This window comes from Haliotis cracherodii, unplaced genomic scaffold (genome assembly GCF_022045235.1).
Source record: "Haliotis cracherodii isolate W230 unplaced genomic scaffold, xgHalCrac1.p SCAF_18, whole genome shotgun sequence".
Taxonomy (NCBI): domain Eukaryota; kingdom Metazoa; phylum Mollusca; class Gastropoda; order Lepetellida; family Haliotidae; genus Haliotis; species Haliotis cracherodii.
Genome location: NW_027266273.1, coordinates 4,711,391 through 4,734,909, shown reverse-complemented (window position 1 = coordinate 4,734,909; position 23,519 = coordinate 4,711,391). Strand labels below are relative to the sequence as shown.

At 39.9% G+C, this 23,519-nt stretch overlaps 1 protein-coding gene across 1 annotated transcript in view; it reads right to left on the bottom strand.

Annotated features, from left to right (window-relative positions):
* LOC139466013 (titin-like) overlaps nucleotides 1-23,519 on the bottom strand; it is a 347,974-nt gene that overhangs the window by 81,869 nt on the left and 242,586 nt on the right. The window contains exons 188-210 of the mRNA XM_071248028.1: nucleotides 23,173-23,478; nucleotides 22,362-22,664; nucleotides 21,933-22,238; nucleotides 19,821-20,126; nucleotides 19,079-19,378; nucleotides 18,331-18,636; nucleotides 17,791-18,093; nucleotides 16,692-16,994; nucleotides 15,983-16,288; nucleotides 15,377-15,679; nucleotides 14,716-15,015; nucleotides 13,757-14,059; nucleotides 13,229-13,534; nucleotides 12,363-12,668; nucleotides 11,455-11,760; nucleotides 10,712-11,017; nucleotides 10,002-10,307; nucleotides 9,498-9,806; nucleotides 8,915-9,217; nucleotides 7,957-8,259; nucleotides 7,445-7,608; nucleotides 6,879-7,020; nucleotides 6,364-6,669 (exon numbers count right to left, since the gene is read on the bottom strand). Coding sequence (XP_071104129.1) covers nucleotides 6,364-6,669; nucleotides 6,879-7,020; nucleotides 7,445-7,608; nucleotides 7,957-8,259; nucleotides 8,915-9,217; nucleotides 9,498-9,806; nucleotides 10,002-10,307; nucleotides 10,712-11,017; nucleotides 11,455-11,760; nucleotides 12,363-12,668; nucleotides 13,229-13,534; nucleotides 13,757-14,059; nucleotides 14,716-15,015; nucleotides 15,377-15,679; nucleotides 15,983-16,288; nucleotides 16,692-16,994; nucleotides 17,791-18,093; nucleotides 18,331-18,636; nucleotides 19,079-19,378; nucleotides 19,821-20,126; nucleotides 21,933-22,238; nucleotides 22,362-22,664; nucleotides 23,173-23,478 — 6,702 coding nt within the window. The remainder of the gene's footprint in view (nucleotides 1-6,363; nucleotides 6,670-6,878; nucleotides 7,021-7,444; nucleotides 7,609-7,956; nucleotides 8,260-8,914; nucleotides 9,218-9,497; nucleotides 9,807-10,001; nucleotides 10,308-10,711; nucleotides 11,018-11,454; nucleotides 11,761-12,362; nucleotides 12,669-13,228; nucleotides 13,535-13,756; nucleotides 14,060-14,715; nucleotides 15,016-15,376; nucleotides 15,680-15,982; nucleotides 16,289-16,691; nucleotides 16,995-17,790; nucleotides 18,094-18,330; nucleotides 18,637-19,078; nucleotides 19,379-19,820; nucleotides 20,127-21,932; nucleotides 22,239-22,361; nucleotides 22,665-23,172; nucleotides 23,479-23,519) is intronic.

The following is a 23,519-nucleotide window of genomic DNA, read 5'->3' as shown; positions in this document are numbered from 1 at the left end:
CCCTAAGCCAAATGTCACTTTGGCACAATTGTTGAGGACTATAGGCCCTGAGACAGCTAGGGGTGTGACTGCACATACAGAAACACAATAAACACGTACACAAAGTTTACCTGACTTTGGTAAAAGTGACGACATTCCCGGAACGGACTCTGGATGCCAAGTATGACAGGGTGGACAGTACACACAAACATATTACACGGAAACAAAGTCTACACAGACCAGCTTAACATCAGCTAGTCGCAGACTATCATGACAAACTTGTGACTGTTCTAATGTTCTTGAAGATCTATTTTGCAGCGGTAATTCCACAAATCCTCACAGAGGATGATGTTTATTCCCATTCAAAAGAATTAGTAAGGTTCTTCCCCAAGGAGTCCCTGGCCATAATGAAATCAGACTTCTTTCAAAGAATACTTTTCCTTTGCATCTTTTCATGAAATCTTTTATTCCAAGTAGTTTACTCTTAAAATCTTGTTTTAGTCAACTTTTTTTAAATTAACACATAATTCCAGTAATCTAAGTACCAGAAGATGACAAAATGTTAGAAAAAATGTTGACAAAAAAAATAAGTGAGAAAGTTTCATGAACGAATTTTAAATTAAATTCAGTCATTCATGATGTAATATGAGTTATTTTCAGATTAGAATGTTCATTATTTGCAAATGAGTAAAAACATTGAGTGCAACTAACTTGATAGATGAGCCTTGTGAGGTGTGATACACAGGAAACATGTATTTGTGAGTCAGTGTGGCTTATGTGAGTCAAGTGAGTGTGGCCATGTGTAGATGCTCTTAGTATGCTATATGCAAGATACATGGAAAGTCTGAAGATCAAGGGTCACAAACTCACATAACTGACTAAACGAAAACTGTAGCGTTACCTAGATATCCTGATCACCATAGAAAATGAAAAGATATTCACAGTTCGAAATACGATTTTCTACTGAGACGTATCATCTTGAGATCAAGGAGTTTGATTTAACAAGACTTCACTGTACTTCTTTTTATTCTACAGATTCAGTAGAAGAACTTTTTCAGAAACTATCTAATTTTGATGTATTGTTTTAGAACCACTTCACATCATTGATATCACAACAGACGTTCAGAGGGAGTAACTTCTACAACATCATTTAACAGCTTCAGTCAATGCTTTGAGATCAATCTCATTAAAATCAAATCTTAGTTCTTGCTACACCTTAACAAAGATCTGAAGACAGCCCAATGTGGGTCACGTCAGACCGAACTTTCACGAAATGTGACCAACCAACTTTGACGCAACTTTGATCGAGCAGAAGTCGATATTGGGCAATCAGAAGGCAATCTTTCTTACTTTCGGGACTAGTTTCAAACTGGTGACTATCCTTCGAAACACATCTTGTCAAAGTTTTTCATTAAAAATTTGAAAACTGAACAAAACAACATTCTAGAATGGTTAATAAATGGCCCAGCTTGTATGGATTTGGTCATAAAACCTGTAACTGTCGTTCGTAAAACCCTGTGTTAACATTTTCGAGGTTACATGAAGAGAAAATACACTCCGAATGTCACTTTCCTGATCTGGTAAGCAACGCCCTGATTGGGCGAATGTAAGGTCGTATGACATGACCCGTAATGTCCTCAAATCTTTGTTTTGTGGTAGGGTGAACTAAGATCTGATTTTAATGACATTTCTTTGAGATCAGCATCAGACTTTCTGATGTTGAAACCAAGAATGAATCATTTGTGTAAAACTTCCAAATAACTTAATAAATAAGTTGAATCCATTAGTGTTCATGGACATTACAGCTTCTAAAATACCACTTTATTATAGCTGTCATGTAACTGTTTTATAACACTTGATCCAAAAACTTTCCTATCCATGCATCGTGAGCCATTCAGCATTGATCCTGTAATACGACAACATATTGTCTGTGTATGCAACGTGAGTGCTGTTATAGACAACATTGACTACATCTAGTCTACACTAATATACACAACATGGTACAATATTGATAACAAAATAACATCGCCAACAGTTATAAAGATTTATTCACCGAGGGAAACCTATAGCAATTAAAGAGGAGATATTTGACTTCACAAATGACAGTTTAACACATAGAATCATCTGTGTATGGAGCATAATACAAGTGAAAGGGTCAGGGCCGAAATCATTAGAGATTTGTTTTCCATCGATAAATATTTCAGATTTAAGCAAAGCGCATTATATTTTCAATAAACATTTTTAAACAGAACTATTTCCTTTGCTGTTTGGCATCTACAAATGTGCCCAACAATATAATTGCAACTGTAGATATCAAGTCAGGGGAGATAACTACAGTCACCGAAAATGACACATTAATAAATTTCAAACAGAAAAGGAAACAAATTATGTTTAAGTAAAGGCCAAAATGAAACACCCCAAACATCAATATTTACTTTTGACATTATGACATGTTTCCTGAAATTTATGCAATTTTGGTACATTGTTAATACCTCAAAAGCTGGAAAAGCCAAATATTCGCATGCGTCTATATGACAGCTTCAGCGCAGAAAGAAGCAATAATAATGGTACGCAAATGCAGAAAATGAACACAACTCACAATCTCTGATGATTAATGCCCATCAGGTGAATATGCTCCAGACACAGCCAAGGAAATATGTTAATATCAATATCAACAAAGAGATCAGTGAAATAAGAAAACTAACAATGTTAACAAAGTTACCATACATAAATGTACAGATATTAGTCATAGAATGTACAAATGTTAGTCATTAAAAATTAAATCAGAAAGCTTTTAGCAATGAATAATAAATTAGTGGTTAATATGTTAAGAGAAATGAGAACGCGTCAAATTAAATCAAATTTCCGAACTTTCACACCATAAGTTGTTAGGAGAATATAATGTGTGGTTGGATAACAATCAATTTGTTAAAATCGTCCCGCAATAGAACTCAAGTCTATGGAATCCCACACAGAGCTTAGGGGGTTGTCAGCGTATACACGATAGATATACTCGTATCTTGTTAGATTCTGAATCATGTAGACATTAATACATGGTTGAAGGTTTGCCTGGCGGAGCCAACTATTCCCAGCGTATTCTGGAGAAACAGAGAAACAGCAGCGTTGAGAATGTGAGTTGTCACAGAGAGTTAACCAAGACAGCTGCTGACACGTCAACCATTGACTTTCCAACACTCATCCTCTACTATCCAGGGTATTATATCTCCATTTTGTACAATAAATACCCTGGACCCATTTGCCATCGAAGCTTCATTAGAAAGAGACGTCACTATCTTCATCTAGCCTTTGACCAGCTTAGCACAGAAATTCTCTCAGTCTTAGAGTTATTTGATTTGATGGCAATCTTAGTTGTCACCTAATTTGAATCTGGCTCAAATCGAAGCTATAGTAACAAATGAGTCCAGGATATTCATCCCAATAGAATTGAGAAATAATACACAGGCTAATCAAGGAAGCCCAACACAGAGTATAGAGATTATTGTAGATACCACAATGTGTCTTATAGAAAATTTTGATATATAATCAAGATAATATATTTTTTAATCTCATAAATCTCATAGAAGGATGCAGAGAAAGCGTCAAGGATTCATAATTTTGAAAATTACATGAATACACCTGTCAATTTGTTTTCCCCAAAAAATATATATTAAATTCAAATTTCAATTGTTAAAGCAGCTATAGATAGATAACATGATATCATATATTTTTCCGAATAATAATCAAGAAATATGCAGTCTAGAATTCTGGGTTTCAATTCATTCACAATATCTTTTCCAATGCATCCTTACTTGTTTACAGTTATAGGAAATAAATTACATATAATCCTTTCAATTATCATGGTGTTATTCCTCCTCAAAATGTTTGAACTTCTGAGACCATATCTCATAGGAAGCTTTTGTTAATTTTGCAAAGAAGCACCAGAGGAAAGGTAAGTAAGTATACAGAAGATCAACGAAAACTGAACCAATAATTTCAATGTTAGATGCTTCAACAGCTTCACAGAGCAGCAGCAGTCTTGGTTAACAAATTACTGATTAAAAAGTTAAAGTACAATCAGTCTGTTTAGGATAGAACAGGGAAACATTACTTTATTTGAAAACAATTACACCAATGAAATTGGCTCAACATGGAGCTCTACTCGTGTTACAAGTTTTGAAAAATGTCTCGATAATAAACATTTTGACTGTAATATCATAAACAGACTGACAAGTTGAAAGAAATGACATAATGAAAGAATTATTACAAGATTTCCACATGCACCATGCACCACAAACACAAGGCAAGAAGGTTAAGTGAGACAAGCAAGGACATCATACATATAGAGGCACTAAGGGTTAAGATAAAGCTGGATGTCAGACTGAGGCTATCTCCCCTTTATTTAGCCACGATGTGAAGTGTTTGTGTCCATCATTAAACAGTCAAACCTCGTTGTGGAGAACTTGTGGGGAGTTGGAAAAATGGCTGAGTAATGTAGGGTTCGAGACATCAGGGGAATTTATGCTTAACTGAAATACTTGGGACTCCAAAATGAGTCAGAAACAACAGGGAATTTGACACTTTAAAGTTTGACACGAATGAGTGAGTGAGTATGGTTTTATGCTTCTTTGAGCAATATTCCAGCAATATCACGGTGGGGGATACCAGAAATGGGCTTCACACATTGTATCCATGTTGGGAATCGAACCCGGGTCTTCCGCGTGACAAGCGAACGCTTTAACCACTAGGCTGCCAGACCACCCCTCGACACAATGAGGCTCCACTGTATTACCAGGTGGTAATACTATGATAGTCTTTCATACCACATAACATGCTTTACATGAAAACTGTGAACATATGTATAGTGTTTTAGTTATATTTACCGGCAATTTTGTCTCTATAAATTTTCGACACTCATTTGAAGGGGAGATAACTCTATTATTATATTACCAGGCGGTAATATTTCATGTTAGAATAATATCTCATGCTATCTTACGAGCTTTACATGAAAACTGTGAATACATGTACATTTTTTCAGTTATATTCACCAGTCCACATGTGATTTTTGTCTCTATTAATTTTTGACACTCATTTGAAGGGGAGATAACTCTATCATTATATTACCATGTGGTAATATTTTATGTTGGAATAGTATTTCATGCTGTCATACATGCATTGCATGAACAGTTTTTCAGTTATATTCACCAGTCAACATGTGACTTTGTCACTCTTAATTGCCAACACTCACTTGAAGGGGAGGTAACTCTAATCATAAAAACGGATCACACACCTACTGTATCAATCGTGCATCTATTGTTGGAACTAGACTTGAAATGGAGAAAAAACAGGACCTCTATTCCATGTACTCAACCATAGTATTTATACTAGTTGTATTAAGTCTAGGGTGAAGGTATATTGCAGATTGTGGGTTGAATATATCAGATAGACTCACTGATTCAGGTCAAGACTGAAACTGACCTTTGACATCCAACCCAGAAAAAATACTCTGAATGTATGCATGAATATTTATCATGATTTTAAATGAAAATGTTGAATTCAGCAATCAAAATCTTCACTGATAAAACAATATGATAAAATGTCTTTTATCAAATCCCTTAAAAATTGTAAATGTCATTTATTTTTTTATATCTGTGGTTTGTAATTCAAAATATATTTTTACTTTTATCAGAAAGTATCGCCTATGTAAGAATGTACATAACATAACTACCTATAGACTGTACTGTGGGCTGAATGCTAATGGGTCTAAGTACATCTGCTAAGGAATATACTGTCCACACCATGTCACACAGAAAGGGGGGGCGTGTCTGGCCATATGCGTACATGGTGCCACGCCCCTTCACCATGCCTCAGAGAAGTCGTCATGGAAACAGGTTCAAACCCCCACATTGCAAACCCAAAACCAGTGGACAATCCCACTTGACGTATCCATCAACAGCTTATGGTAGAAATTGAACTTTAAAAAGTTAAACTCAATGAATCTGTGATACAAAATAGATAAATTTCTAGATAATAGTGTTTCCAAAAACAAACCAGTACTAACATAAGCTGTGATAAATACTCACTTGTGGGCAAAACAGAAGCCTCATTTAAGTATTTTTAAGTTGAAATCATACAATTTCTAGACAAAACATTTCTGAATGAACGTTACAATTTGTAACTGAAAATATCACTGTACTGCTAAGTCATTGTAACTGAATGACTTATGTATAATTTTCTTTATGAATTTGGTCATTTAAAAAAAATACAATATATAATAAATATATATTATAAAAATGAAAAACTTTAAAAAATGAAAATACCATCACCTAAAACTGTATGATTTCAAACAGAATAATTCAAATGAATAAAACAACATCTTGTACTTACCAAATACTCTCTTAGGTATGATGGGAATTTCTGACTGCAGAGCATCACTGCGGCCATATTTGTTCTCAGCGTACACTCGGAAGTAGTAGTCCATATTTTCGGTCAGTCCAGTGGCCGAGAAGGAAAGATTGTCGGCATCATTTCGGCCAACATACATCCAGGACTTCTTGCCTTCTTCTCGCCTCTCTATGATGTAGCCAGTAATCTTTGAGCCACCATCTTGACTTGGAGGTTCCCACTGGAAGGTTGCAGAGTCGCGGGTCATCTGCATTGATTTGATTGGTCCAGTAGGGGGCCCTGGTGGACCTAAAAGTGAAAGAAATACAAAAATGAAATTGGAGTCAAGAAAAGTTATATTTGGTCTCAGATATCAATATGAAGTTTGATTTTCAAAAACATTGATTTCAGATTAAAACGTACATGCATATATTAACAAATCTAAGTGACGTTTCTTGGAGAATTCAAAAATAAAACGATAACAGAAACAACTTCATGAATATATTTTTATTCCTTACCGTATGGACTCTTTGGAATGATGGGAGATTCATTATCAAGAGGCTGACCCACTCCGACGGCGTTCTCAGCCATTACACGGAAGAAGTAGCCAACGTTGTCGAGGAGGTTTTCAACTTTCAGTGTTGTTGTATCAGGATCAACCTAGAAATACCAACAAAATTGTATACTGTGCACCACGATGATCCTCAATATAAAAGTAATTATGCCATTTCTATATAGGACAATACAATTTTTATTACCAAAGTTACTTTCATTTATTGCAGTTCAGGATAATTTTGAAGTTTAATTGTATGATTTCTAACATGATAAAAATAAACATTGTTTACATATTGTCCTGAATCCATAGGATGAGATAGACACTTGATCCATTTAGTCATGTGTGACAAGCATCAGTTGCCTGGGACATATTCTGACTTGGAATTCCCAAGGGACTAGATAGTAAACTAGAGGAGGAATGGGCTTTACACATAAGGCAAAGGTTTAATGCTCCATGATCAAGCATGTATGACAAATCTTGTGCTTGTGCTTGTCTAATCAATGAGTGAGTGAATCAGGTTTTACTGACCTTGCCAACACGTAGCCATGTTGGACGTCTGATGTCAGATTTCTCTACAATGTAGCCAGTCAGTCTGGACCCTCCATCACTCTCTGGCGGCAGCCATGACAGCTTCACAGAGTCGTCGGTGATGTTGCTGCATTGGAGTGGACCAACTGGGCGGGATGGTTTACCTGAGGAACAACATCAAGAAACATTGATAGCCACTGACATTTTTCTAACTGTCATCAAATTGAGTAAATGAAAGTTATGAAAGAGCTTGCATAATATTGTATCACAGCAAGGGACGACAAAACCTGCCACCATATATAATTTAGGGAATAGAAACCAGGAAATCTTCATTTCAAGTAATAACACTGGGCCAATTTTTTTCTTAAATCATATTGAAAACGCCTTGAATATTGAGAAATCTTTCCTAATTTGTTTAATCGAACCATTAATTTGAATATACATACCTTATTGAGTAAATTGTAATGAGAAGCTTCACAGATTGTATTGACAAAGTTTGTAAAGTCACTCACCCTTCTGCTTAGATGGCACAATGGCCTGTTTCAGCTCAGCAGGTGGACCATAGCCTCTGATGTTCTTGGCGCTGACTTGGAAGAAGTATTCATATCCTTCAATAAGTCCACGGACGTCGTACATGAGGTCAAAGCCTCCAACCTCTCCAGCCGTCACCCAGGTGGCTGCCTTGCCATCTCTTTCTTCGATCTTGTATCCTGTGATGACAGCGCCACCATCATACTGTGGTCGGCGCCATGTCAGCGACACCATACTTCGGTCCACAGCTGTCTCGTGAAGGTCCTCTGGAGGTCCGGGTAGATCTGTGCACAAAGGATAAGCAGGATCAGTGAGTATCTCAGCAGCTTTCAGAATGTGTTAGGTCAGGAGTAGGCAAACTGGTGGCCGATAGTGTGAGCATCATCTACCATGCAGCAGTACAGTGATATTTTCAGCTAACAGATGGACTCTGAGGTGTCTCTCAACCACATTCTACAACATTTACCACAGGAAGATGCAGTCATGTCATCATTTAGTCACATGATCTTATTTGCAACCCCCAAAAGTGACAAAGTTCAATTAAGCCAATTGGCAGTCCCAGAAAGCTTGATTCAACTCATGCAAGCACCACTGATGTATATCAATTTTGAAGTTAAACATAAAAACATCAACACCAGAGAATCTTGATTATTTCTTGAAACAGATTCCACTGGGCGTTAAAGGCAAAATAGCGGTGACAATTATATGAATGGGGCACTGAAAATCAGTGATGACACCAGGTGTTCGTGAAAAGGGCAAGACTACCTAAATTACACAGAGTCAATGTCTTCATTTCATACATGGGAACAATTACAATATCTTGACCTAGACTGGACATTGGAAACATACCAAGGAGCAGAGTCCATGATTAATTTACCAAAGAACGCTGCCAAAAGGCAATAAAGATCCAGTCAAACAAATATTGGAACCGTCACTCACCAACTGGTCTCTCGGGCATGATGGGTCTTGGCAACATGGCCGGTTCACTGAGACCCTCTGCATTCTCCGCCATCACGCGGAACATGTACATACGACCTTCCAACAGGTTCAAGGCCTCAAATTTGGTCACATCAGGTGTGGTGTTGCCGATTCTCTGCCATTGCATCCTGTCTGCATCGCGACGCTCAACAACATAACCAGTAAGGGGAAGGTTACCAGTAAAGTCTGGCGGCAGCCATTCAAGTTCAACTGTCTCGTCCATGACATCAGAAGCCCGCAGACGACTGGGTGGTGATGGAACATCTAACAGGAGAACGCCACCATTAAAGTGATGTCAGTTGTCATAAATTGTTTGTTACAAGGTATTTAGCAATGAAATTTTGACTATTTGTTGATTCCTTTTGGTTTTTGTTCATGTACAACAAACAAGGTTTTTTCATTGTAGTACATATACTTTTGAGATGAAACTTCAGACCAATACAGGCCATATTTTGCATGTCCAATGTCTTGTTATATTATGTCTGATTATATTAGAGCACTAAAACGTGCCAGAACTAATATTTTTTATAAAAACAGATCTCACCAAACTGGCTCTTTGCAACAACAGCTGTCTTCATTTCTAGTGGAGCACCAAGTCCGATCTTGTTCTCTGCTGACACGCGGAAGATGTACGAGTGATCTTCTACGAGACTGGACAGAGTGTAGTTGGTGACGGGGCCGGCGACTCTTGCTGCCCTCATCCAGCCAGCATTGCGGGTCATGTCATTCTTCTCAATGGTGTAGCCTGTCACTGGGGTGCCTCCATCATCAAGAGGTGGTTGCCATGATAACGTGGCAGTGTCACGCCTCATGTTGGTAAGCTGCAGAGGTCCTCTAGGAGCTCCTGGAGCCTCTGGTTAATGGTAAGAAAGAACAAAATGAATTTTAATCTTTTAAACTTGATCACATTTATAAAATCAAACAATAGATTCCATAGTCCTGACTTACCTGGAGCTTCTAGTTAATGGTAAAGAAATACAAAATGAATTTTAATCTTTTAAAATGACATCTGAAAAATGTCATAATAGATTTGATAGTCTTGACTTACCAAGTGGTCTTATTGGCTTGACAGTTGTGTCCAGGTTGTTAGGCTTGCTGCGTCCGACTGCATTCACTGCAGCGATTCTGAAGTCATATACCTCTCCAGTTTTAAGGTTCCGGATGTTCTGTCTGGTGGCAATAGAGTCCACTTCAGCCATGGTCTTCCAATCGGTGTCACTGGCCCCACGAGCCTCGATGATGTACTTGGTGATTGGGGAGCCACCATCGTCGATGGGAGGCAGCCAGTCCAGCATAACGGAGTCGGCAGTGATCTTGCTGGCTCGGATTCGGCCTGATGGTGGGCCAGGGGGTTCTAGGAGGAAAATATTAAAAGTTGGTGTCATTTTCATATGTGAGATAAAATAACATAATCATTATCAAAACATATTCCACAAAAACTTAATGAATGATTTAACTTAACATAACCTCTCACACAATGAAATACGATCATAAGCTTGAGATATAACAGTTACCTTGAGTAAGTAAGAAATTTTTATGTCAAAGTCGGGCCAACAAAATATGTGCTTTTCTTGAAAGAACAATCTTGTGTGTTATTCTTTATTGTGACCACACCCATGAACATCAATTTTTTAAAATCCATTCAACAATCTGCCTCATAAAAAGTAAAATTTACTCAGATAGATTTGCAAAATTGATGACTATGGCAACAGTAACAGTGATAAGATCAGTTTCATGTCTGCTTCTCAAAACACGGACCTGCTTGACGTCTGCACGATGTTGGTGAAGTAGATTCCAATGGCAGGCTTAGGCCTTCATCATTTTCAGCAAACACCCTGAAGATGTAGTCATTGCCCTCAATGAGACGCTCCACGGTGAAACTGTGAGTGGTGGGGCGGACACTGTCCACACGCAACCAGGACTGTCTCTTGGCCTCACGACGCTCAATGACGTAGTGCTTGATAGGAAGTCCTCCATCACTCTCTGATGGCTTCCACTTGAGGGTGGCTGAATTCTTATCCACACTGGTGATCTCCAGTGGCCCAACTGGTGGCGAGGGCACATCTGGAAGAACATAACTTGTAAATGATTTGTTCTGAGGCCATTTTTAGCTCACTGTATTCAAATATTGAATAAATATGGGTAAAAAATCGTATCCTTTAGCAAGGGACAAAAGACATATGACAAGGGACTTGTTTCATAAAGTGGTTGCAGTGTTATAGTGCTACGTTAAAGTACAGAAGCACAGCCAATCACATTACAATAGCTTTTTACAAAATGAGTCCATTCATGATATGGAGTGAGTGAGTGAATATATTGTTTTATGCCGCTTTTAGCAATATTACGGCTGGGGACACCAGAAATGGGCTTCACACATTGTACCCATGTCAGGAATCAAACCCTGGTCTACAAAAGTTTAGTTAGGCTTATTCTAATTACAAGAATATTTTTGGTCTAGTCTGGTATTGCATTTTAAATTCTCTAAAAATGAAAATACTTACTGTATGGACTCTTTGGTGTGATAGGCTCAGTTGACAGTAGAGGATCTGAGATGCCAACGAGGTTCTCAGCCAGGACCCGGAAGTGATAGCTGTTTCCTGGGGTCAGGTAGTCGATGTCAGCTGTGGTTTGACTGGCCTTGACCCTGTCTCCATGACTCCAGTTGGTCTTGAACGCATCACGCTTCTCAATGAGATAGTGAGTGATTGGAGCACCGCCATCTTCCTCGGGTGGCATCCAGGACAGGGTGACTCCGTCTTTTCTCAGGTTGATGACCTTCAGAGGTCCTTCAGGTGGTGATGGTGGCTCTGGGGACAAGGAAAGAAGTTTGCATTAGGGAGCATCATTACATCTGTAACAATCTGATTCCGACAAACCATCAGCCAAATTATGTGTACCCATAAAGTGAATGGAATGCTGGTTTTTGCACAGAGAGCAAATTTTCATCTAAAAGGGGCCATTTTGGTTGATGTCAGGATGGCATCTCATGACACACAATCAGCAAGGTTGCACATTTTGAGCATCCATTTCTTCTTTTAGTGAGCTTATGCACCAAACATGGGTCTCTACCTATTCTACTTGTCAACCATACTCTGTATATCACTTGTTTGATAATGGTGTTGGAACCTACAACGAAACGTCACTCTTAGTTGTAATAAAGAAATTGTTCATCCATAAATCTTATCCTTACTTATTCTTCCAAGGATTTCTACTCCAGGGGGTCATTACCTTAGTATGGTGACACACTAACAAAAGCTTTTTTAAAGCCAGCTATCCCATCATAGTAACTCAATTCTATCCCCCAAGCTCAACAGTCATTGTAACCATGTAATCACCATATTAAGAATAGCAAGAGTACTTGGGTTATTACTCTGTAGCTCGCTTTAAGATGGAAGATTTGTCTACTCACTGACAACAGTCTTGACTGACACTGGTCTGTCTGTAACGCTCATCTCACTGAGACCAACACTGTTCTCTGCCACCACTGCAAACAGATACTTCTTCTTGGAGTCAAGGTCTTTAGCCTTGAATGATGTCTTGTAGGCTTCCACTGATCCCAGATCCAGCCACTGTGAGCCTGGTTTGTCCTCGGTCATCTTCACATGGTACTGCTTGACGCGAGAACCGCCATCTTTGAGAGGAGCCTTCCAGTCGATTGTGACGGACGAGTCGGAGACACGGCCGGGGTAGATGTATGCTGGTGCTTCTGGTACATCTGTGGAAGATGAAGACAGAGATCACAATACAATCTGGATATCGAGAAATCCATATCCAGGAATGTGCTGGTAGGCCAAGAAGTCTGAGGAAACTGTCTTCGTCAAAGCAAGGGGGTCTCAATCACACGTTTCATCATATAATGGGTAGGTTTCTCAGCAGAATAAAGCCAACAGATAAGAATGATACCCGTTGGGGTCATATGTGGATAGATATGATAGATAAACAAATATCAAAGGGCAAGTAGTGACTACATTCAGTGTTTATAAACAAACATGGCGTCGCCCCTGTCATTGGGAAATCATGTCAGAATTTACCACGGGGAATCTGGAGAAACTACTGGGATAATGGTGACTGCACAAGTTCATCAAAATGTTTTGGGGTTTACGATCCAGGCTGTGAATTTTTTACAAGACTTTACTTGATCAAAAGCAGAATGAAATACTGTGTGGCCCTACAAATACCTGAAGCTATCCATATTAGTCTTTTATCAAGAAGACAACTGAGAAACTTGAACAGAGTGACATCCCATGTATTTCTTGCTTCATGTGTTCAACCTACCTTTCTTCTTGCTGGGAGTGACAGAGTCAACACCCTCTAGAGGCAGACTCTCTCCCTCAGAATTGACTGCTCGGACACGGAAGAAGTACTCATTGTTGACCACCAGGTTTTTGGCTGTAAAAGTCAATGTGTTGGCATCTACTACACCAGCACGGCCCCATATACTACGTCTTGATTCACGGATCTCAATAGCGTAATGGAGGATTGGTGAACCGCCATCATCTTCTGATGTTTTCCATTCTAGGTCAGCCGTTGAGTCAGTGACGTTGGAGATGGCCAGAGGGCCAACAGGTGGAGATGGTACATCTGAAGACATTACGTTTAACATCAAGATTTGAACACTATTAAAGATCAGTTTGGTAACATATTTGTTCAAATTAGAAAACCTCAGTATTTATTGAATCTTGCAAATTTTCCAATTAAAACAAATGGTTACTCTTGCTGTTTCCTGTTTCAATTTCAAGAAATTATTACATGAACAGGAATCCATTACATTAAACATCACCGGACTGATAGAGAAATGCCTACCAAATGGACTCTTGACTAAGATGGGTCTGCTCTCAAGAGGTATGCCAGCTCCTATCTTGTTGACAGCCATGACACGGAAGTAGAACTCGGTTCCTTCTGTCAGATTCTTCACCTTGGACTTGCATGTGGTGCTAGAGGTCTTCTCTGCATGTGACCAATGGGCTCTCATCACATCCCGCTTCTCCAGCAGGTAGTGAGTGATTGGACTGCCACCATCATCCTCTGGTGGGTTCCAGGTCAAGGTCACTGCTTCTCGTTCAATATCCATAGCTTCAACTGGACCAACTGGCTTGCCTGGTGCACCTGGATAGTGAATACCAATGTGTGCATGTTAAATATTGACTTATCTTATGGTGATGTTTGATCTACCAAATACGACTTTTCATTATTGGAAATATATCTACGAATATCAAAGGAATACTGATTCCCGCATTGGCAAAAAAACCAAACCTAGACACAGTCATAAACAGTGCAAGAACAGTTCATGGTGAAACAAGAGATGAATCCATGATTTTTTTTAAAAGGAATGGGTCCAAAATGTCAAATTCCTCTGTCAGAAGAGGGGGTGGTGTTTGGAGAGTTGAAGTTGTAAAAAAACTTAAAAATCCAGACTCTTGGACCCCTGCCCTCTGGATCCGCCTATGCTTATAACAGAAACTAATGTTAGCTTTGCATTAACTTCAATACTTATTTCATTTACAATTCCTCAGTAAATGAGCCACTTTTCAGGTAACTTACAGTATTTGCAGCACTAAAATAGATGAGTGATATAACCCCTTGGCCATGATGTTGCAGTAAATAAAGCTACTCTTTGTCAGGCATTGTTACACAACAGATCTTAGTACCATAACACAACTGTGCACATAGACTCACAATAGTCACAGCAACAAGATCCCTACATGTTTATGGACATGTAATCACCTATTCCAAGCCAATGTTACATGGGGTTAGAGACTGACCTGGGGGCCTGTGGGGCACGACAGGTTCCGACTCGAGGGGTTTGCTGTTGCCAATACGGTTGATGGCGAACACACGGAAGTAGTGCTTCTTGTTTGGTATCAGCTCCTTAGCTTTGACTGAAGTAATGCCACAGTCTGTCGTGGCCACCTCGGTCCAGGTGTCAAGGTCAGTTGTTACTTCCACCTTGTAGCCGATGATGGGGATGCCACCAGGATCTCGGGGTGGGTGCCAGTCCAGTGTCACAAAGTCTTCTCCGATGTCGCGGAATTTGATCGGTCCAATTGGAATACCAGGAGGCTCTGAAATGAAAATGAGATCATATTCATTTTTTTTACATTTCAAAGCTTATTTACAAGTTGCATGATATACGTGAGTGTTGTTTTACACAGTCAAAAATATTCAAACTATCACAGCGATTTCTAAATAAAAAAGTCTGGGCCAACTAAACCTACATTACAATCAGGCCATGAGGGTATGATACACACATTGTCATACATTGTGACCATCCGATTCTCATTTTAGTCGGCCATTACAACAAGCCCTGGACCTATTCTGCACAGGAATCCTGACAGGTACATTTGATGCATAAATGATTAAATTAACTTTTACATATTTTTCAAAGATGGCGTTATGAATTTCATTAATAAATCAATTACTAACTTGGCTCTCGCATTGGTATGACTGGTTCTTTCATCTCACACGGAGCTCCGATACCCTCTTCGTTCTCAGCAAAGACACGGAAGAAGTATGGTGTGCCCTCGGTCAGCCTGGTGACCTCTAGGGTGAGGATTGAGCCACGAGTGACATCCTGCTTGATCCATGATCCATACTTCTTGTCCCGACGTTCCACAATATATTCTTTGATGGGCAGACCTCCATCTGTCTTGGGTGGTTTCCACTTGAGTGTGACAGTGCTTTCTGTGCTGTCGGCGGCTGTGATAGACTCTGGTGGTCCAGGTGGTGCTGTCATGGGAGATACATGTAGATTAAAAATTTGTTTGCTCTAATAATTTTTTGTTCGTTGTTTAATACCTCACTCACTCACTCACTCACAGTTATATGACCAGTCTAGTCTTATTTGTCTATTGATAGTGAAACTTTTCTTTTTGACTGTAACTGACACAATCAAAGCATATTTATCAATAATAATATTCCAAGTCCTCATGATTTTGATATAATAACATCACTGTTATTCAAACTTAATCTCCCCAAAATGTTCCTATCACAAGGTCATGTACAAGCCTGTAAAAAGCCATGGCTACTCACAGTAGGGGCTTTTGGCTGTGATTGGGTCGACTGATTCCAGCGGTTCAGACTGTCCGACAATGTTCTCTGCCATGACGCGAACCATGTAATCCTGGTTCTCAATGAGGAAAGTCAGGTCACAGCTCAGCACCTTGGCTGGCACCTTCTCCACTGGAAGGTATGTGGACTTCCATGCCTCACGCTTCTCTACAACGTAGCCTGTGATGGGGGAGCCACCATCTCTCTCACTTGGCTTCCAGGTTACGCGGAAACCACGACGGTTCACGTCGGAAGCCACCATTGGACCAACAGGTGGTGATGGAGCAACTGTAAAGTGTGGAGTTTTTTACTTTGTTAGAACAGAATTTAACATCAATATTAGTCAACACGTAGCCTTAACATGACATAGGACATCATAAATGGGCTTCACTTGTTGTCCACATGAAAAGTATTGAACCCATTGACCATCAAACCACCCCAACAGCCCATTACCCATTTGTCTCAGACTATCAAAAGCATTGACATCATTGTCTCCATTTAACTCCTTTTCTTCCTATGTTTTACTATAACTCTGCATCATGTGCTTTGCTTTAATGGATTTTCAATCTGACTCTTCAAGCAACCAGTCTGTTCCCTTTATCAAATATGTCTGACAAATGTTTTTCCATTAACACCACTGGTTCATGAATATTAATGCAATTGGAACAAAATATACACGTCAAAATCTTACCAATTGGTTTGTCAAATCTAACTGGCTTCTTGGAGACACAGCGTTCACTGACACCAACATCGTTCTCGGCAACGACAGCAAAGAACCAGTCCACCTCGGGTTTCAGTCCTGACACTCCACAGTGTGAGCGGTAATGTTCCACTGTCTCCACTCGGTCCCACTCCTTGCTGTCGATGGTGCACGTCTCGATGTGGTAGCGTCGGACCTTGGTGCCGCCATCGTCTGATGGTGGGTTCCACTCCAGGGTAAGACCCACCTTGGTCATGTTCCTCAGCTGGAGGGCCTCCGGTGGTCCTGGAACTCCTGTTGAAGGAAGTGAATGAGAATCTAAACATAATCCTTAAACCATTTCCTAAAAGCTTAAGTGAGTAAGTTTGGTTTCATATCAATTTTAGTAATATTCCTGCAATATCACAGGACATAAAAAATCAGCTTCACATATTGTACTCAAATGGGATTACCAAATGGCAACCCTACTGTTTCTTGTCCAAATGTTTCGTTACTAACAGAAATACTATTTCATCCCCAGGGTTTTATGCAACAAGGACAACCCTCTGCAGCAAAAGGATATGTAAACTTATTGCCATCATAAAGATGAAGCAGCAATTGATTCTGCTGCAGGAGACTTCAACCACTGATATAAGGATACTAACTAATGATGCTGGCAACCTTTTGGTGCAGAGGTGAGTACCAGTGTTTGATTCTGCTTTCAGAATTATTCCCGCATATAACAGGGAGATGAGTGAGTGGATGAGTATAGTTTTATGCCGCTTTTTTAGCAATATTCCAGCAATATCATGGCGGGGGACACCTGAAAATGGGCTTCACACATTGTAACCATGTTGGGAATCGAATCCAGGTCTTAGGCGTGATGAGAAAATGCTTTAACCACTAGGCTACCCCACCGCCCCTCAGAGAGACGAAGAAAAGACTGGACATGTTATACCCATATTGAATATATACCTTTATATCCTTGACATATGGTAGATCCCACCACACCTCATATTGAAGGAAACTTTAGAATAAAACCAAAGACTCAAGAGTTTAAAAAAATTGTTAAATGAGAATTGATAAGTGTCTATATCTGAGTAGAACTTACTGAGGTGTTTCTGTGGTCTGATTGGCTCAGAGAGGATGGCTGGGGGACTCTGTCCCTCTTCGTTAACTGCTACTACAGCCACGACATACTCATTGCCAGGAACCAGGTCAGTCAGCTTGATGGAGGTCATTGTGGCTTCCACTTCACAGAAGGTGTTCCAGATGGAACGACGTGACTCACGGAACTGGATGATGTAGCCGGTGAGAGGTCGACCTCCATCACTATCTGGTGCCTTCCATTCAATGTCTGCTGTCTTCTCATTGACATTAGCTGCCTTTAGGAACTTGGGCGCTGATGGAACATCTGAAAAAAGACAGTGTTCTTGTGAAAGGATATGCTTTATAATATTAGCAACACCAAGACAGGGGAAAAAGGAATGGTCTTCACAAATTGTACCCATGTGGGGAATTGAATCCTCATGTAAAAGTGACTGCTTTAACCACAAGACGGCCTTGTTTTTCTTAAAAATGAACCTGATTTCCTCTTTACCTTATAGATATGACACACAAGATACCACTCATTCTTGAAAATATATCTCACCATAAGGACTCTTGATGAGAACTGGTTTGTCCATCTCAAGTGGTTTACTAACTCCAATCTTGTTCTCAGCACTGACACGGAAGTAATACTCCGATCCAGTCTGGAGGTTCTGGCAGCAGAAGTTGGTGATGGAAGCATCGATCTTGTCAATTCGGTTCCACTTAGTACGGTTCATGTCTCGCTTCTCCAGGATGTAGGATTTGAGAGGCGAGCCTCCATCATCCTCTGGTTCCTTCCAGGCAATAACACAGGAGCACCTGGTGATGTCAGACACCTTGATAGGTCCAACTGGTCGAGATGGAACCTCTGTTGAAGGGAGACGAAGACTGTTATTTCCATGCACAAGTATCATGAGAGAAGTTCATGGCAAATGAGTTAAACATGACCAGTTATTTACTGTCAGATGGTCTTAGTTGGATGGAATGCAATAAATGGACAAAGCTTGAGGCAATATCACACGTCAGGTGTAGGTAGAGCTTCCCATTTTGAATGAATATTTATACATCCCAATCATTTTCATGTGAAAGCACTTGAATTAAGATAAGCATTTTTCATCTCTGTTTATTTCCAATTCTGGATAGCAGATATTGACAAATATATCTGTATTTTAATGATAGTTATACCACACTTAGGAACTTTGATGGTGGAATTAAACTAAAATTTGCAATGCATTAGTTTGGATACGACACTATTTGATAGGTGTGAACCCCCTTCTAGTCCTGCCTGTCTAGAAGATGTACAATCTCACCTGGAGGTCTGCATGGTACAACAGGCTCAGACTCCAGTGGTTTGCCAAGACCAATCTTGTTTCGTGCACAGATACGGAATTCGTACGTCTTGCCCTCCTTAAGATCCTTGACCTTCAGTTTGGTGGTGGTTGAGTTTGTCTTTCCAACTTCAAACCATTCACCTCCCTTCAAGCAGGCCTCAATGAGGTACTCTGTGATTGGTTCTCCACCATCGTCTCTCGGAGGCAGCCAATCAAGTGCCAGAGATGTTGCCAAGATGTTGTGGAAGCGGACTGGTCCAATCGGTGCAAGAGGAGGAGCTAGAGGCAGAAATTGTTCTGTTATTAATTCAGGAAGGAAGGCTTATTGCGACAATATATTACTTTGATTTGGAATACATTGATGATTATAGTAATATCTATAACTACTCTATATTTTTTCCATAAATATTAATCTAAAGAAACAAAAATTACATACTACTTATACTTTTATCTTTCAATGATTGTATTTTTTAATAGAATGACATATTCGATTATCCTTATCAAAGGTTGAGTAGTATAATATATCCAAATTTATGAATAATTGTGTGTTAATACATAAAAGTCTGCATATTTATTTCAAATAAATTGATGAAAATCACTCATAAAAGGTATATTAATAAATCGACAAAAATGTTGGTAAAGACATTTGCGTAGGCATGCTGTGTACTTGAATGGATCTGTTCTGCTATACAGTAACAGCTAACAGCATCTACATCTTAACCTGGTTTCTCCCTGGGCATGACAGCTTCAAGGCTCTCCAATGGTTCTGAGAGTCCTTCTGGATTTTCAGCAATCACACGGAAAAAGTACTCATTTCCTTCCATCAACTTCTGAATGCAATAAGACTTGATACTGGGTTTCACCTGGTCCACCTTAAGCCATGACGTGTGTTTTTTGTCACGACGCTCAATGTAGTAAGCAGTAAGGGCAAGGCCACCATTAGATTTGGGTGCTTTCCATTGGATAGTTACAGTTTGGGCTGTTATCTCTAGTACCTCAAGAGGGCCTTCTGGGGCTGAAGGCACATCTGTAATTTGATTGGTTAATAGAACAATGGTTAGTCACAGTTAGTCATCCCAGACAACAATGAAACAACATTAATATAAAAGTTAAATGAGGCAGACATCTTGAATTCCAATATTGATTCCAAGTCAGTGTTACAGCCAGAGCTCCTGGTTGACCAGATTAGCCAAACAGACTCACTGCTCGGAATATATATCACCAATCCAAATCCAAAATTTCGCAAATTAACTTTTAAGATCAGGTTTTAGAAATGCACATTTTACATATGTGAGAATGTTTCCTTCTTGTCTCGGCATGACTGGTGTTACGGGAATTCAACAATGGGTGCAACACAGAACTGTCAAATGTCATTTGTTATGATGCTTCCAGGGATCGAACCACCAGCATTCTGCGCTCTGGGCAGACGTTCTATCAACTATACCACTGAGGTGGTAAAAGAGTGAGTGGGTTGGGTGTACCTCTAATTTCAACATTATATGACAGCATGTCAGCTTAATGTTGGTGTAGAGCCTACCGGTATATTGTAACATGGGTAAATTTAGGTAAATTGTTGACAGACCAGTGAGTGAGTGAGTTGGGTTTAACGCCGCTTTTAACAGTATTCCAGTTATATCACGGCGTGTCAGCTTAATGTGGGAGGAAACCCCGAAGTGAAGGAAGTCTCAGACGTTTACCACTTTGGTAAAGCCCACGATCACGGGTATAGTGCTGACAAACCTAGAAAAATAATCGGAGCGAACCAGGATTAAAACCCACAATCAATCCCACATGCCCAAGTGATGCAACTCTGCACAGTGAATTGCAGCACCTTAGACGACTGGGCCACCCATGCCCCTGTCGACAGACCAAGGATTATAATCCAGGTGGAACTAGATTTTAATCCTTTGATCAGCACATCCTGTCATGAATATTCCAAAGAATATATTTGAGAAACAAGGGGCAAAATTATTAGTGTAGTGATCTCGCCATTAAACAATTGACAGCTGTGTTGGAGAGGAGATAATACCCCATTAAATACTCATAAAATCTGTTTGGGTCAAAATGTGAGTAGAAGCACACCAAATAGTGAACAGAATAGGTCATTAGTGACAAACAACCAACAACATTGTTACAATGATTAGCTTAAGCACAGAAGTAACAGGTGATATTAAAAGATATTCTCAAGGCCAGACCACGAATAAACCTGCAAAAAGTTGAAAATAGAATTTCTTGATCTTCTATTCCAAAAGCTTTTCCAACATACTAAAAAATGACTATTATAAAATGTAACAGATATTTCCAAATAAAATATGTAACTCTTACAGTATGTAAATAATATTTGGATATTTTTGGAGCATCAGATGAAATTGGCTTCAAATCAGTTAAAACCTTTTCACCTCCTGCATTTTGGGCAAAAGAATTCAGTAACAATAAACAACAGGTCTAGCCAAATATTCTGAATATGCAATTTCATCCTGTCACAAATGGTTATTCGTACAATGGATATAAGTTGTTATTGGAATATCAGTATTGTAAACAACAACACATACACAAACAATAAACTTTGCATTATTTGTTTAACCCAACCCTTCGTTGCTCCGACTGGACCATGGCCAATTGCCTCGGTCCAGTCAGACCAGCAAAGGGGTTGGGTCCTTGGGTCCTTGTTTTTGAATAATGACCCAGCCAAAAGTCATTGTTTGTATAATGTTAAAAGTGATCAGGCCCAAAAAGTCCAAAACTGTTTATGGCCATGTTAGTTCCATGTAAACAAGAACCTGTTAGAATTCCAGCATTTAGCCCCAAACCCACATGCTAACCAAGTACTTACTGAATGGAGATCGTGGAGTAATGCCGACCTCGGTCTGGATGGCATCAGATGCTCCAACCTGGTTCTCTGCAAACACGCGGAAGTAATATTCTTGGCCTTCACGCAGGTTTTGGACACAGTATGAGAATATATTCGGCTTGACCTTAGTGACCTCTGTCCAAGATGTCTTCCAGCTTTCACGCTTCTGCAGTACATAATGCAAGATAGGCGAACCACCGTCGCTCTTTGATGCCTTCCAGGTCAAGGTCACATTTTCACGTTGAATGTCTGTGGCTTCAAGTGGTGGGGTTGGAGGTGATGGTCGTTCTGCAAGAAAGTAGAAAATGAAAAAGAGATCTTTCAATTTTTACTGAAATATTACCTGGATATTATATTAGTATAAATCAAAACTTGTCTACTGAGATAATTTCAACATCCTCTTCCTCTTACCCATTGGTTTCTGGGGCTTAGCAGCAGCTTCTGTTTCTGCCATCTTGCCAATGCCGACTTCGTTCTCTGCAGCAACAGCGAAGAAGTAGTCTTGGCCTTCCTCAAGATCTTGTACTTCATAGTCAGAGTCAAAGGCCTTGACCTTGGCAACCTCCTTCCACTCTCCCCTTGTCTTCTTTGAGGTGTAGATGTGGTAGCGAATGATCTTGGAGCCACCATCGTCAGAGGGCGTACCCCAGTCAATAGTGACAGACTTCTTGGTGATCTTGCTGACCCGCACAAACAGTGGGGGGCCTGGGGGCTCTGAGGAAGTTAAAGAATATTAAGTTACAATGTGGGACTCTCAGGCTTACAAAAAAAGTTGTCTAATTTCTTTAACGAAAATCTCTTCTTCTTTAGCAATTTTTGCATGCAGCTTTTCTGAGCACTTTCCTTCAAATCCCATGTGAGTGAATGTTGTTTTGTGCCACAGCAGCAATATTTCAGCCACATCCCTGCAGCCCTGTCAGGGCCATTTAATAGTAGTTGATAGAAGAAGTAATGATCATACAGTTACACAAGTCAGCTCAAGCACACATGGAGGTTACCAGAATCTCATTTAAATCTGTTCTTGTGACAAGCCAGGGAGCTTGGTCACTAGTCTGACCTGGAATCATCAATGGAGCCCTTCCTACATGAAGCTAAGCAACAGAATTATTTTCCTTTTGGTCCAAATGACCAATAGACCTAGGTCTCTCCCCTCGAATCATGAATGCAGACTTTCCTACATGAAGGTAAGCAACCAAATTATTTTCCTTGTGGACCAACTGACCTAGTTCTCTCATTGGCTGGACTGCTTCGATCAAGTTGAGAGGAGGTCCTTCTCCCTCTGCATTGACTGCAATGATGCGGAACATGTACTCGTTGCCCAGCACCAGGTTGAACACCTCATACTCCAGTTCTGTTGGCTTGACCTCGTCAACTCTGTTCCACACAGAACGGCGGACATCACGCATCTCGATGATGTATTTGGTGAGTGGAGTTCCACCATCACTCTGAGGGGGCTTCCATTCCAACACACAACTGTCCTCAGTCACATCGAACACCTTGATTGGTCCAGTGGGTGCAGATGGAACATCTGAAATAGGAGAAGACAATACCATTCAATACACTGTCACA